This window comes from Rhododendron vialii, chromosome 4a (assembly GCF_030253575.1).
Source record: "Rhododendron vialii isolate Sample 1 chromosome 4a, ASM3025357v1".
NCBI classification, from domain to species: Eukaryota; Viridiplantae; Streptophyta; class Magnoliopsida; order Ericales; family Ericaceae; genus Rhododendron; species Rhododendron vialii.
The window spans coordinates 25,079,402-25,095,966 of NC_080560.1; the positions used below are offsets into that span (position 1 = coordinate 25,079,402).

Genomic DNA, 16,565 nt, shown 5'->3' on the forward strand with positions numbered 1-16,565 from the left:
TAATTTGTAATGTCACCATGTCGATGTGTGGTGGCAAAGGTCCCTTAAGCACCACATGGCAATGCTCTAAGAGCACTTAATAATTTTTTTGAGTCTCTCAGAACCAGAAACCTGTTGTAAGGAATGACAAAGCCACATTCATTCCTTCCAATAACTTCAAAAACGCAAGCCATTAATAGTCAAAATTGGATAAAGTAGTAGGTTGGATAGAAAAAGTAGAACAATTACACAAGGTATTGTTCATTCTTCAAGACATCAGATAAAACTCAAAAATCCAAGTCCATCGCAGCTAGAACTGGGACAACACCTCAGTTTCTTGACCTGTCCCCCCTTCCACGGCCTCCTCAGCCACGGCCACGGCCATGCCCACTTCCTCTTCCTCCACCACCCCTTCCTCCGTGACCTCTACCACCACCTCCCAATGCCTTGTTGACATTAGATTTTATTTGCATGTTTTCTGGCAAGGGAAGAATGTGATCCATGCACTTCCTGAAGCTGAAATCAACAGTTTCATCATTCCTTACAAGGAAGAAGCAGCGGCTTTTCCACTATGGATGGTAACGGACTTGGAAAGCAAGGATCCCTTCGCCAATATTTTTCTCCAGCTGCAGATGGCCTTTTTTGGGCAATTTCTTGCAACACTGTGTGCTCATACTGCAAGCACCAAATGTGGAAAACAAAGTTCAAGTAAAACACAAGTAGAAAGTTGAGCATCTTGAACTGCCAAATTGTGCCCAAAAAGTAAAGAAAAGAACTAAGCGTGCAATTAAGCATCGGTAAGTATTTAAATGCGAGAATCCAATAAATTAGAGAAAAAATCTAATCCAGGATTGCAAAAGTCACAAAAGCCACCAAACAAGCAACCAAGGATAGATTCCTCTGATCCGCAAACATTCACATAAATACAGAATCTTGCAAGCAATACAACTTACAGAAGTAGAGCTTACTGCACTGATTTGCATCGTCAATTTCCTAGTTACCAAAGACTATCTCAAATTCTAAAGCTTCCAAAGGAATGGACAGAGTAGGATTATCAGACTAAAAATCAAGAACTCTGATAAAGCAATCAAAGAGAAGATCACAGAAGTTAGTTTCCCATAAGGCGATTATTCACAAAATCCAAACGCGTAAACTCCAATTCCATTTTAAAAAAACATTATAGTGTTCAATTATATCACTCCAATCTTGTGATACCCCAACCTAAATGGTATGTAATAAAAGTTCAACAACCACAAATTTGGACAAGAATCCAACATGCTGTCATGGCTACACAATTTCTATCAGAAAATTGCAAGATAAAACACGAAAGATTTTCAATCTCATTTCATATAAGATGTCAATGACAATCAAATTGAAGAAAGTATCAACGTCAAGCAATTGTAATTTATATCCCCATAATGATGCACCAAGAACGTTGCCTTTACCAAAAATGTGCATTATATGCAGCACTAGTCTGTACAACCATTGTTTTTTTTTCCCAAACATATATGCAATCTCCAAGCGAAATTGGCACATACTTCCTATTTACAAATGCAAGCGTATAACGAATAAATCAGATTAGACATGTGTGAATTGGCTGAATGAGTTCATAGGAAAATATTCCAAATCAAACAAATTGTAAACACAATCCAAAGAATCAATATCAGATTACCGACAATGGCAGCACCCTAGTTGATAAAGAGTATGAGCCAACACTAAAATTACTTGCAAGGATTTAAGTTTGACTCACGTCTCAATATTCTGTTACAAAGTATACGAGGGCATCAAAGCTCTAACCCTTACTTAAACATGATACATGACTTCCATTTTTCCTTTTTGTATAAATATCTATTTGTCCTGTTGTTTAATTATGTTGCCTTTTTATAGAGTTCTAATATCAGTTTACGGAGAAACGTAATGGATAAGAGTTGGATGTATCAATCTCGGTTGACCAATGAGTATTTGAACGGAGTAGAGGGATTCTAGAATTTTGCATTCCAAAACACAAGTATCGATGGGAAAATTGTTTGTCCATGTGTGAAGTGTGGAAATGGCAGATGGGTGATGCGATCTAAGGCAGTAGACCATCTAGTATGTGACGGTTTTATCAAGGGTTACACAAAATGGATAGCTCATGGAGAAGCTTTGTCATCTACTACAACTGCTCCGATTCCCACTAATTCTGGTAATGCCTTGGGCACAAATAATAGCATGCGTGAGATGTTACATGATACATTCGGGATCTCAAATAGAGATGATGGCATGGATGACATGCCAAATAATGTAGAGTTGTCGAATGCAGATGCTAAAAAATTCTATAAGTTGCTAAGTGATGCCCAAAAACCTTTGTACCCTGGGTGTAAAGAGTTTTCAAAGCTTTCATTGCTTGTTGAACTATTTCACAATAAGTGCCTTGGAAAATGGACTAACGACTCATTTACCAAGCTACTTCGGACGTTCAACAGGGCACTTCCAGAGGGTGAGAAATTGCCCAACTCATATTATGAAGTGAAAAAAGTGTTGGGGGAATTGGGTCTCTCTTACAAAAAGATTCATGCTTGCCCTAATGATTGCATGTTGTATTGATTGCATGTTGTATTGGAAAGAACATATTGATAATACAGAATGTCATGTATGTCATGAACAGAGGTACAAAACTGTTGACAATCATGAAGGAGCAGAAGGAACCTCAGCAAAAAAGTGTAAAAAGGTCCCCAGAAAGGTTTTACGCCATTTTCCGTTGATACCAAGGCTACAAAGGTTGTTCATGTCGTCAAAGATTGCATCTTTTATGAAGTGGCATGATGAGGGTCGGACCAAAGATGGTTGCATGCGTCATCCTGCCGATTCCCCTGCTTGGCAGACTTTTGACTTCCAACATAAGGAATTTGCTACAGATTCACGTAATGTTAGACTTGGATTAGCGTCAAATGGATTTAATCCTTTTGGGATGATGAGTAATGTGCATAGTACATGGCCTGTCATCTTGATGCCATACAACCTGCCACCTTGGATGTGTATGAAACAACCGTACTTTATAATGTCGTTGCTTATACCCGGTCGTTCAGCACCTGAAAATAACATTGATGTTTATTTGCAACCATTGATAGAGGAGCTGAAAGAGTTATGGGGGGTCGAAGTAGATACATTTGATGCTTCAACCAATCAAAATTTTAAGATGCACGCTGCCTTAATGTGGACTATCAATGATTTTCCTGCATATGCAAATTTGTCTGGGTGGAGCACTAAAGGGCGTCTTGCATGTCCATCATGCCATAAAGACACATGTTCTTCTTGGTTGAAGTATAGTGGGAAGCACATCTACATGGACCATCGACGATTCTTGGAGGATAGCCATATGATTAGACAAGATAAGAGGTCATTTAATGGAAAGGAAGAACGTCGGAAGGGACCTTGTCGCTTAACTGGGTCTATGATACAAGATCAGCTAAAAGGCGTTCAATTTAAGTTTGGAAAGCTAGTTAAGGATAATCCTAAGTTGCCATTCAACTGGAAGAAGCCTAGCATATTTTTCGAATTACCTTATTGGAAAGATAATTTATTGCGACACAATCTAGATGTGATGCATATAGAAAAAAATGTTTGCGATAGTGTGCTTGCGACATTGTTAAATTTGGTTGGGAAATCAAAGGATCATTGGAAGGCACGTCAAGATTTAAAAGATATGGGCTTTAGAAGTGAGCTTCATCCCATAGAAGATGAATCAGGTCGCACAACTTGCCTGCCGCATGCTTTTCAATGACTAAAAAGGAGAGAGATATCTTTTACAAAGTCTTAAAAAATGTAAAAGTTCCAGATGGGTATGCTTCGAATATTTCAAGGTCTTTCCAAAACAAAGAACATAACGTTTCTGGGATGAAGAGTCATGACAATCATATTCTAATGCAGCAATTGCTCCCATTAGCATTGCGAAGAGTATTGCCTAAGCAAGTACGGTCCCCTTTGATTAAATTGTGCAATTTTTTTAAGGATTTGTGCAGTAAAGTTCTTCATGCTCGTGACTTGATCCGTTTGGAGAAGCAAATTGCAATAACCTTATGTGAGTTAGAAAGGATTTTCCCCCCATCATTTTTTGATATCATGATGCATTTACCAATTCATTTGGCGACTGAGGCCAAACTTGCGGGGCCAGTTTATTATCATTGGATGTATCCCATAGAGAGGTTTGTTTTATTTTATCGAATATTTTCATTTTCGTTTATTCATGATATTTCATTTAGTTTTCACTTAGTATTGCCAACTTTTGCTAATAATAGGTATTTAGCAACATTGAAGTCATATGTGCGAAATAAAAATCGTCCTGAGGGTTCCATTGCGGAAGGATATTTGGCAGAGGAGTGTTTGACGTTTTGCTCTAGGTACTTGGAGGATGTTGAAACGAGGTTTAATCAAGTGGGTAGAAATGATGATGAGGGTAGTACTATTGCTGCAAGGTTGCCTATTTTCGCAACACAAGGACGGCCGTTTGGAAAAGTAGTGACAGAAACCTTGGATCAGGAAACGTTAGTGAAGGCACATCAATATGTGTTGTTCAATTGTGATGCGGTAGACAAATTTTCCAAGTAAGAGGCTCACCAAAAATAATTTATTTTTAGTTGCATCATAGGAAAGTTGAATTTTTATTGCTCATATAATTAACTTGAACGTGCAGTCAACACCAGACCATGACAAGAGATCAAAATCCTCGTTTGCATTTATGGGAAATCCAACGTATGCATAATGAAAAGTTTGCATCATGGTTTGGAAACCACGTAAGTATATTGATGATAAGTACTTCCTTTTTTTTCTTTCCTTTTTGATAAGCATTTTTTTAAAAATCTATTGGTTGTTCGAAATAGGTTCAAGACTTGCAACTTGCAGAGGATGAACAGCTTTCTGAAGAGCTTAGAGCTCTAGCTCGGGGTCCAGATGATGTAGGGAAGAGATATAGCGGATATCTTATAAATGGTTTCAGGTTCCACACACGAGAAGTTGAGAGGAGAAGAAAATTTCAGAATAGTGGGGTAGTTGTTACTACAACAACAACAAGTTTTTCAAGTGCTAGTGACAATAATCCAGTGGCTGGTGATATAGCTTATTATGGCGTTTTGACAGATGTTATTGAGCTAAGTTACTTCGGAGGGAGAAAGGTTGTGTTGTTTAAGTGCAACTGGATGTCAGAAGGCAAAAATAGAAGGCCAGATGAACATGGTTTCACTCTTGTCAATTTTGCACGATTGGTACATGTCAATGAGCCTTTTATTCTAGCTTCTCAAGTACAACAAGCATTTTATGTTGAAGATCCCCTTGACAAAGGGTGGCATGTTGTGATAAGGACAACTGCTAGAGACGCTTTTAATATGAACATAGAGTCATGCATCGATGAGGTGGAGACATATTTGTAGAGTGAGTCATGTGATGGTCAATTGCAAGATGATCAAGGTGATATCAGTTTGGTTAGAGAAGATGTGCAGGGAATAACTGTAGACACGATTGATGCAACAACAGCTCAAGTGGTAGAAAGCGATGGAGGCGAGGGGACTTAGAATCCACTTCTAGATGCTTATATGATGTTTTCAAGGAATATGTTGCCTTGCCTTTTCTTTTTATTCTTGAAAGTAATTGCTATTTCGAAGACCTTGAATTTCATTTCAGTAGCGTAGTGTTTTACTTCTCTAGTTTTTGCAAGACTGTTTAGCTGAAGTAGATACTTGTTTTCTCTACTTTTGTTAAGCACTAATGCATGGTTACATTATTGCCATTAATTAGTTGTGTAGCTTCTCTTGCAGCTTCAAACGATTGAGTTTTATAAAGATTTTTTTCTTCCTTGAATACAAAGAATATGTAGCTGAGTTTCTTTAGCTTTCCTGATTTATTTCGCTGTGTGATTGGAAGCTGTCCATTCTGTTTGGATGTGCTAAGAGGCCTGTGGGCCTTTAATCAAGTTTTGAATCTTCTTTGGATCTTTGTTGCTCAAGAGTAGATGACTGCGTTTCTCTTGCTGTGATGGTTACTAGTAGTTTAGCAGATAAAGCAATAGGATTTGCTGTTGCTTCTGTCCCTTCATATGTTGCTTCTTTACTGCTATCTATTTTTTGGCTGTTGCTATTCAGTTTAGTGGCTGTCTGACAGCAAGTTGATGCTGTTGTTATGATGTTTTGTTAAGTGTAGACCATGTTGACTGTTTGTAATGGCTGCTGCTTAATCTGTAATCTGTAAGGGTTGCTACTGCAGCAGTTAGCTGCTTCTCTGGTGCTCAGCTACTCTGCTGTACCGACATGGGATATTCAAAGACTACCTACTTCTCTGTTTTCTGCTATGTATATACGTTGTTTCAAGATCAGATGGCAGCAAGAGAGGAGGGATGAGAGAGAGTGAGAGAGGAGGGATTGGAGATGCGGCTGAGTAGTGGGAAATGGCTGGCTAAATAGGAGTGCTGTTGGAAAAATGAGACGATTAATCTCACCACGAGAATTGGAGTCTTTGTTCAAGAAGGATTTGGCAAGGAATGTGCAAATTAAACCTATGGGAGGGAGGTTCGTGATTATTACTTTTTTGAGTGAGGAACAGTAATTCTGCTCATGGTCTGGTCTCTTTTGTTCAGGATTCCCAAAGCCCAATAAATGAAGAATGTATCGACTCTGCAAACTGTAGAAGCCAAGATCAAAGTGCAGAAATCTGGATAGATGACAAAGAGGAGCAAGGTGAAGACAACAATTGGAGAGTTCATTGAGTTCAGAAAGGGACGGGATTGAAGAGTTCATTATTGCTTCTCAAGAACAGGAACAGAATGAAATTAACAAGGAGGTGCAGAATACTATCATAGCAGGTAACACTCTTGGCATTAAATTTGGGGACTCTGGTATTAAGAGGATGACAAAGATGATAGAAAATGAGGCAAAAATTTTGAAAGCGTCGTTAAACGTTCGTAGAAAAAAATAGCTAGTATAAATAGCTAGTAAGATTCTGATAGAATGTGAATGTGCCATTATAAATGTATGCCCCTAATGAAGCTGCTGGTGGAATGTATTACTCCAACTGAAACACGTTTCACTAATTCCTTGGTGTGTGTATATGTTGGGTGAGGGGGGGGGGGGGAAGGGTGGGGTGGAGTGGAATTTTAATGTGATAAAGGCTATGAATGAAAGATCAGGGTGCATTAGAGTGGAGAGGAGCATGAGGGAATTCAGAGAATTTATTAATCAGCTAGAAGTCAAGGTTTTACCAATAATGGATAGGCAGTATACATAGACTAATTTTCTGGACAACGCTGTTCATAGCAGGATTGATTGATTTATAATCTCTGTGGAGGTGTTGGAGAAGGTTAATTTGGTGCTATGGGGAATACAAAGACAAATATCTGACCATGCTCCTATTGAGTCTTACGTCAGTTTTGGCATGACTCTCTCTGAAAATGGGTGCAAGATGATGAGATCAAGCTCAAGGTGCAGTGTGGTGAATGGTTAAACTTTGTTGTTGGTACAAAATGAAGGTGGCTTAAGATTCTGGTGAAGTTTTCATTCTTTCAAACTCCCAATTCTGGCGAGGGCTAAGAGTTTTTGGCGATCTTTTGGTACTGATAGAAGATTGTTTCAGCTTCGGGTATATCTTCTTCTCAAAGGATTACTGATTCCTAAATGATGAGCTGTTAGATTCTGATTCATGCTGAAATTTTATCTGCCGGGATTCTCATAAGCTAAGGTGTTTATCGTGCGCTGAGGAATGAGCTGCTTCTCTAGCTGTCTGTTCCAACGGGGCTGATTTAGGGTCGTTAAGAAGATGATTTGAAGCTGGTAGTCTTATATGATTGAATATACCTCTGTTTTTAGAGTTGTGCTGCTGGTATTGAATGGATTGAGTGCTAAATCTTGGGCCTCTTATTCCCAGACTCATTCAATATCTTTTGAATGCAATTTTTCTCCTTTTCTTTTCTTTCTTTTGTAGGCCTTTTATGGTACCTCATCCTCTGTGGTCCGTATTTGGTCTCCCCTCGATGTACCATTTGTCGAGTTCTAATAAAATTTTGTTGCCTAGCCTATCAAAAAAAAGAAAGATCAGATGGCAACAAGCTGCTGTTGACTGTTACAATAGTTCATTATGTGTTAATGGTTGCTATTAGTTGCATGCAACGAGTATTTTTGGTGATAATAGTCATTGGTGATATCTTAATTTTGTTCTGGCCTCTCTCCTTTGCGCTAGCATTGTAACCTGCTTAGAGAATTGGTAGTTAAAGAATAGGTGATCATGGCTTTCATTCCAGGATCCTACCAGTCGGATTTACCCGACCTCCGGCCCTTTTTTGTGACTTTTCGGTCATGTGTCCAGTCCAACTGAAACTCATGGGTTTTTTTATTATTTTTAGTGGTAGTTGTTTTTTTATTTTATGGCATCTTTCATGGAGATACTGTTGGAAACTTTATTAAGTTCCGATTTCATGTTCTTAGTAGACCTCTATGAATTTTTTATTTGGATCCTAGTAAAGTTTGTTGACTAGTAGTTTTTATTTAAATTAATCTCAACAAAGTTGAATTATGTGACTGTAGGGAGGTATTCCCGAGCACGTACAACTAGTTGCCGAACACGTGGTGTATAAGCACACGTGAGAAATTGAACATGACAGATCGCCGGTCAATGCATTAAACAGCGATAAGGGCCAATAATACGAGAAGTCATGGCTATAAACCGACTGTTCGGCAGTTAGAGACATTCCGATTACATTGGACCAAGTTACATGTGAAGTAGCTGGTCCAAAGAGACTATTCGGTTATGATACAGCCGAACAGATGAAGTAAGAACCAAGCACGTCATACGAGGGATGACGGATTGAAAGCAATGCAATTGATATCCGAACAAATGGTACGTGGGACCATAGTTTGATTTAGACAGGACAGTCATCGTGATAAACAATGTTCGGCAATATGGACCAGTGACATGAGAAGTCAATGGTCCAGGAAGGTTGTACGAGCTTAAGGACCAGTTACAAGTGAAGTGATTGGTCCAGACAGTCTGTTCGGCGATGAGAAAGCCGAACAGGGAAAGAAATCCAATCAGATGTTGGAGTAAAAAGAACACTCTGGAAGGATCCAGAAACAGTGGTATTCCGTTAAGGGATGAGATCCCAAGAATGTAGGATCTGAGAAAGATACCCAACGAGTATGGGATGTTCAGCTCATTATGGAAAAGAATCCAAAAAGGACTCTTTTCTAATAAACTGATAAAGGAAACGAGAATCCTTGATGTACTGGGTTTCCTATACGAGTTAGGAATCCTATGGAAACAGGGATGCTTGGGCAACAAGCATACGAAAATCTATAAATAAGAGGTAAACCTAGAGGTAAAAGGTACGCAATACGCTGCATTCTTATTGCTTTCCTACTGATAATTAGGGTTTGATTGCTAGTACGTGATACTAACTAAGGCTTCGGAGGGCCTTTGCCACGAGAGGCAAAGGTGCACTCACCCTCTATCTATTTTGCAGATTAGGGTTCAGACGACGAATTAGGGTTCCGGTGAAGAGGCACGAATAAGCCGTTGCAATCCAAGGTGATCCAAAGCATCAATTGTTTTCATCCCCCTACAATTGGCGCCGTCTGTGGAAAACGAAAGAGTTCCCTTTTGAAATACGACCATGGTGGAGGTAAATCCAGCAACACCGCACGACCCAAAAGATGTGTTAGATGAAGGAAGGGACAAATCACCACCTGGGGCTCCGAGAAAGCCCCAGGGTGGGCACAGGAGGACCACGAGTAAGGACCGCCCCCTTACCATCCATTACAACTCCAAAAATAGAGATGGAGAGACGGCTTCGAGATCCACGAGAAGGAGTAAATCCCATCGAAGGGATGAATCGATCGCGCACTCCAGGAGTGTGCACTGTAGCGACGACGTTCTTGATAAAAAGAGGCAAGAAGTCGAGGAGTATGCTCGTCTGATTAAAAAATGAGAGCATGAGATCAGAGAATTAGAAAGAATCAGGGAACATCCGGAAGATTCCGGATTATCTCGAAGAAATTCTAGAGGCATGGGTATGCTGTGGTACAATACAGAAAAGCTCCTTAGGAAGAAGGAGCAGAAGTAGAAGTCCAACCCCAAAGCGACATAGGGCTTCTCCACGTAAAGAGATGAGCAAGACCCGAACACCCGAGAGAAAGGCTTCTTCACGAAAAGGGAGGAGCAGAGACAGAAGTTCCACCCCCGAAGAGGAGGGAACAAGGAAACATCATCGAGACAGGTACGAGAGACCTGATGCTGATTGGGCCAAAGCAACGACTCACAAGTCAAAGGAGTTCGAGGATGAGACAGTGACTGCATGAGAAGCAGCACACAAGGCATTAAGTAATATTGCAGCCTCCCCTTTTACAAAGAGGCTACAAGAGGCTAGGTTGCCGAGTAGAGTGAAGCACGGTGCATTCGTACTTTACGAGACAAATACGGATCCCATGGCTCACATACAGCATTATCAACAAGCTATGTTCATGCATGAAGGGGATGATGCCATCTTATGTAAGATCTTCCCCTCCAGTCTTGGCAAAGTGGCTTTAGCCTGGTTTCATAAGCTAGGCCCGCGATCCATACGAGGATGGAGGCAGTTGGCTGAAGAATTCACTGCTTGGTTCCTGACGAGCAGAAAAGCCCCAAAGACCTTTGAAAGTCTTTCCACCATGAAACAGGAGGAGAACGAGCAGATCAGGGATTATGCAAAGAAGTACTGGGAGACTTTCAACGAGATTGAAAGTTGCAGTGAGGAGTATGCAATTGCCACTTTTAAGACTGGTTTGCCTGTTCGGGGAGAGCTGCGTCGCTCGTTGAATAAACATCAGGTAGCCACATTGGCCAAATTGATGGAACGGATAGAGCAACACGCCAGAATGGAGGATGACATACTCCGAGAGGATGGCAGGACGGTTGCCGAATAGCCGAAGGTATCTGCCAAAAAAGTGGATAAGCCAGAGCCCAAGACTTATAGAGAGAGAAGGGAGTATGGGCAGGCTAAGAAAGAGCCGTACAAGGATAAGCAAGCTCCTGACCCTAAATCCTTCTTTTCTATCACTACAGTTTGGAAGGAGCCAATTTATAGGATTCTTTATCGAATAAAGAATCAGCCATATTTTAAATGGCCACCAAGTCTAGGCGGAGACAAAGATGCAAAACGTGCTACGAATCAGCACTGCAGTTACCATAAAGATTGGGGCCACATGACCGAGGATTGTGAGATGTATAAGAGGCACCTTGATGATTTGGTCTCTCGGGGCTATCTCAAGGAATTTATCCAGGAGAATCCAAAGGAGAAAGGGAAAGCCATGGAGCTGGGTTACGAGCAAAACCCTAAAGGAGTAATCCATATGATACATGGATTGGCCACACCTTATACGAGGAATGAGGTTAGGCTGTTGCAAAGGCAAGTCAAGCACGATCAGCATGTGATGCGATTGGGAAACAAGAGAGGGCGAGAGAATGATGTGTGCAATGAGAGCATAGCATTCACTGATGATGACCTAGGAGAGGTCCAAATACCCCACAACGATGCATTGGTCGTAACCCTACGAGTTGGGGAATATGACATTGAGAGGATTTTAGTGGACTCAGGAAGTTGTACAGAGGTGATGTACTACGATGCCTTCAAGAAGCTGGGATTGGCCCAAACAGACTTAGAACCATCTTCAACACCTTTGATCGGGTTTGGTGCAGGAGCAGTCTGGCCCCTGGGAAAGGTAACTCTACCTGTTCGGGCTGGAACCGTGGTGTTAAGAACAGATTTTTTAGTTGTCGATGTTCCCTCTTCCTATAACGCGATTATAGGAAGGAAATGGTTGCACAAGATGAGGGCAGTCTCCTCGACTTATCACCAGATGGTAAAATTCCCAGGATCGAATGGGGTTGAAGTGCTCAGAGGCAATCAGAAAGTGGCTCAACAATGTTTGATCTCCATCATTAAAAGAGCCCCAAAGGTCCACCATGTCCATACATTAGAAGTACCAGACCAACCAACTATCGAGGATGTTGGAAGAAGTCTGGCTGAAAAAGTGGTAGAAGGCTTGGAAAAGATTCAGATCAACGAGACTGATCCTGAGAAATATTTTTTAATTGGGGAATCATTACCAGCAAAGGAAAAGGCTGAATCAATAAGATTTCTAAAGGAATATGTTGACGTATTTGCATGGATACCAGAGGAGATGCCCGGAGTGGATGCAGATGTGATCTGTCACCATTTAAACATTGATCCTCAACATAAGCAGATCATTTAGAAAAAGAGGAGGGCAGCCGTGCAGCATGTGGATGCAGTAATAGAAGAGGTCGATCGTTTACTGGAGGCTAAAGCGATACGTGAGGTCTACTACCCAGAATGGTTATCCAACACCGTTGTGGTGAAGAAAAAGAATGGAAAGTGGCGTGTCTGCGTAGACTTCACAGACCTAAACAAAGCATGCCCAAAGGATAGTTTTCCTCTTCCAAGAATTGACCAGTTGGTTGATGCAACCGCTGGTTACGAGCGAATGAGTTTTCTCGATGCATATCGAGGATATCATCAAATTGCTATGTTTGGGCCTGATCAAGAGAAAACTTCGTTTATCACACCACGAGGGTTGTATTGCTATAGTGTTATGCCTTTTGGGCTAAAGAATGCTGGGGCAACATACCAAAGACTTGCAACTATCATGTTCAAGAAGCTCCTTGGAAAGACTATGGAAGTCTACATAGATGATATGATGGTAAAGAGTCAAGAGAAACGGGGGCATATAGCTGATTTGAAAGAAGTTTTCGAAATCTTGAGGAAGTACAAACTGAAACTCAACGCTTCGAAATGTGCATTTGGAGTTGGTTCAGGAAAGTTCCTGGGTCATTTGGTAACCATGAGAGGGATAGAGGCTAATCCCGATCAGATTGCTGCCCTACAGAGGCTACAAAGTCCCAAAACCACAAAAGAAGTCCAAAGGCGGACTGGAATGGCTGCAGCACTTAATAGATTCATCAGCAGGTCAAGTGATAAGTGCAGACCCTTTTTTCAATTGCTGAAAAAGAGGGAGGGATTTGAATGGGGAGCAGAATGTGAGCAAGCCTTCCAGGACCTGAAGAAGTACCTGGCCGAACCCCCACTTTTGTCAACTCCACAGCCAGGTAAGTCTTTAATTCTGTACTTAGCTGTTTTCGAGCATGCAGTAAGTGCAGTTCTGTTGAGGGACTTAGGGATGGAACGAATCCCTATTTATTATGTTAGTAAGACACTGCTAGATGCAGAAATGAGATATCTGCCGTTAGAAAAGCTTGTCCTGGCACTTAGGACAGCCACAAGGAAACTGCCACACTACTTCCAAAGTCACAAAGTTGTGATTTACACAGAGTTTCCATTAAAATCACTGCTACAAAAAGCAGACTTCTCGGGAAGGATCTCGACATGGTTTGTCGAATTGAGCCAGTATGATATCGATTATCAGCCACGTACAGCAATCAAAGGCCAAGTGTTGGCTGATTTTGTGGCAGAGTTTTCTCCCACTGTGGCTCCCCAACCTCCTATGAGAAAGGAACAGGTGACTAAGACATCATCCATGAAGGATCAACCCACAGCCGAACAAGATCCCATGGAATGGAAGCTATTCATTGATGGATCAGCATGTAATACCGGTGCAGGAATTGGGATTGTCCTTTTCCCTCCTGAAGGAGTTCTGATTGAACTATCTGTTCGGCTCGGATTTAGTGCATCGAATAATGTGGCTGAGTATGAGGCACTTTTAGCTGGATTGAGAAGTGCAAAGACCCTGAAAGCCGAACGGGTTAGGGTGTATTGTGATTCACAGCTTGTGGTCAATCAGCTGTCCGGCGAATATGAAACTCGAAATGAAAAGATGGTGGCCTACGTGCAGGCAGCCAAGGACTTGTTTGATACCTTCGAAAGGGTATATATTGAACAGATAAGTTCTGGACAGAATGCTCATGCAGACTCACTAGCTTGGTTGGCTGCAGCTGTACCAACTGAGTTCAAAAGAAAGGTGGCAGTAGAGTATCTGAGTGAGCCGAGCATTGGGAGGAGTGTAGATTTGGTCTTGGACGTGAACCAAGGACCAAGTTGGATGGACCCAATCATGGAGTTCTTACGAGACGAGATACTCCCTTCTGATAAAAAGGAGGCTCATAAGATAAGGATTAAATCTGCTAGGTTCTGGCTGTCCCTAAGGGGTAAGTTGTATAGAAAATCTTTTACAGGACCATATTTACTATGCGTGCATCCCGAGATGGTGCAGAAGTTCCTTCATGAAATCCAAGAGGGAACATGTGGGAGCCATGCTGGAGGGAGATCCATTGCCCACCGAGCAATTACTCAAGGTTACTGGTGGCCACACATGCAAGAAGATGCAAAGGTGTATGTGAAGATTTGTGAGAAGTGTCAAAAATTCTCACCAATGATTCGAACACCTGCCGAGGATCTAGTGCCTTTAACAAGTCCCTGGCCGTTTGCTCAATGGGGAATGGACATCGTGGGACCATTACACAAAGCAACTGGGAATCGTAAATTCCTGCTTGTGGCAACTGACTATTTTACTAAGTGGATTGAGGCAGAACCACTAGCTAAAATCACTGAACCCATGATAGAAAGGTTCGTATGGAAGAGCATCATCACTCGCTTTAGGGTTCCTTACTCATTGATCACAGACAATGGGTCCCAATTTCAGAAGAAATTCAAGGCTTTTTGTGCTCAGTATGGAATACGAAATTTTTATTCCACTCCAGCCTACCCTCAAAGTAATGGGCAAGCAGAGGCGTCTAACAAAACTATCCTTGATGGGATCAAGAAAAGGCTGGACAAAGCCAAAGGGAAATGGCCTGATGAGTTACCGTTGGTTTTATGGGCTCACCGAACAACGCTCAGGAGGTCTACGGGAGAGACCCCCTATTCATTGGCATATGGAACAGAGGCTGTTATACCTCTGGAAATTGGTCTGCCGACCAACAGGACCGTTTTGGTTGAAAGTGGAGGTAATGACAGGGCCCTTGAAATCGAGCTTGATCTCGCCGAGGAGAGGAGAGAAAAGGCATTGATCCATCTGGCTTCCTACCAGGAGCAGCTAATGAAGAGCTATAACAAGCATGTTCACCCTCGAGAGTTTGGTGTTGGGGACCTCGTACTACGAAAAGTGCTCGACAACACCAAGGTGGCCAATGAAGGCAAGTTGGGGGCCAATTGGGAAGGCCCTTATCGAGTAACCGAGATTGTCGGTATAGGGGCCTACAAATTGGCAGATTTGGATGGTAATCCACTTCCAAGGCCTTGGAATGTCCATAATCTACGAAAATTCTTTGTTTAAAAGAAGCATTAGGTTTTGTTTTCGATTTGCACTACGTGATTGTGTGGGAATTACGAATATAATTCCCTTGTTCTAGTTTTGATTATTCTAGTTGCAAGGGGTACGAATAACGCCCTCTTGAGTTTTACAGATTCTGAATAAAGTTACTTTCTAGTCTAACTGTTGTGTTCTTGGTATTTGTTTTAAATACGAACTATGAGATTAGTTTCCCTCATTCGTATTGGGGAGCAGGGTATACATTTAAGTACGTGAAACTTAAACACACGTGAAACTTAAACACAAGTATGAAACACTTGTGTGATTTTCAAACAGTTAAGTACGTGAAACTTAAACACAAGTATGAAACACTTGTGTGATTTTTAAAACCTTTAACAAGTATGAGCACACTTGTATGCCTTGTTTAAATATGTGAAACTTAAACACACGTATGATTTTCTAAGTACGTGAAACTTAACGAATACAAGTATGAAAACACTTGTATGGAATTTAAAGTACGAGATACTTGGAAAACAAATTGGCCTGGCTTAAAACATAACGAGTATATGTTAGCCATAACTATTTAAGTACGAGAAACTTAAATAGGGATTAAGTACGAGAAACTTAGAGGTATTCACATACGATAGCATGCTTGAACACTTGCAGAGCGTACAAGAAATCAGTACAAAAAATCATGTTTGTAGGATTTGCTAAAGTACAAAATACTTATGCAAACAAGCAACATATATGATTAAAATGATCAAAGTACGAAATACTTAGATTAAACTGATTTGCATCCGAACAGATGCTCCAAAATGAGGGGAGCCGAGCAACTGTATAAAGTTATGTCACAAGGGGCCGAATACATGTCTTACCAAAAAAGTATTACCATACTAAAAAGAAAGTACTGGTACCACGCAAGGTAAAGAAGCTATGGTCATGCAGGACCAGCCAGATGATTTAAATCAAACAAAACACTACCTGCTTGCTTTTTCAATCCATGTTCTGAATCTCTGGAAGGACATCAGCTCCAGCTAAACCAGTAGCAGCAGCAGCATTTTCCTCTGGGATGACGATCTCTGGGACGACAATCTCGGCGGTCTCTTCCCGAATAGATAAGTGCTCAACATCTTTTGGTGATTCTACCTGTATTTCTTCATCAACATCTGCAAAGTCGTCAATTTGCTGATCAACATCGTCAGTTGGGGCTGCAACTTGGCGGCTTGGTAGATCATTCTCTACCCATATGGGAGAATCCTCGGCAACACCTACCTTCGTTAGACAAGCTTCCCAGCAAGATGCCCAGATTTG

At 41.3% G+C, this 16,565-nt stretch overlaps 2 protein-coding genes across 2 annotated transcripts; both read left to right on the forward strand.

The window, feature by feature from the left end:
• The first annotated feature begins 362 nt into the window (after positions 1–362).
• Positions 363–3,675, forward strand: LOC131323837 (uncharacterized). The gene is made up of 5 exons (XM_058355675.1): positions 363–698; positions 1,867–1,937; positions 2,037–2,487; positions 2,627–3,590; positions 3,632–3,675. Exons 1-5 carry the CDS (start codon positions 363–365, stop codon positions 3,673–3,675), a joined length of 1,866 nt encoding a protein of 621 aa, XP_058211658.1.
• A 44-nt stretch (positions 3,676–3,719) lies between these two features.
• Positions 3,720–5,611, forward strand: LOC131322523 (uncharacterized). The gene is made up of 4 exons (XM_058353868.1): positions 3,720–4,163; positions 4,257–4,562; positions 4,652–4,751; positions 4,839–5,611. Exons 1-4 carry the CDS (start codon positions 3,739–3,741, stop codon positions 5,382–5,384), a joined length of 1,377 nt encoding a protein of 458 aa, XP_058209851.1. The 5' UTR covers positions 3,720–3,738; the 3' UTR covers positions 5,385–5,611.
• Positions 5,612–16,565: the final 10,954 nt, after the last annotated feature.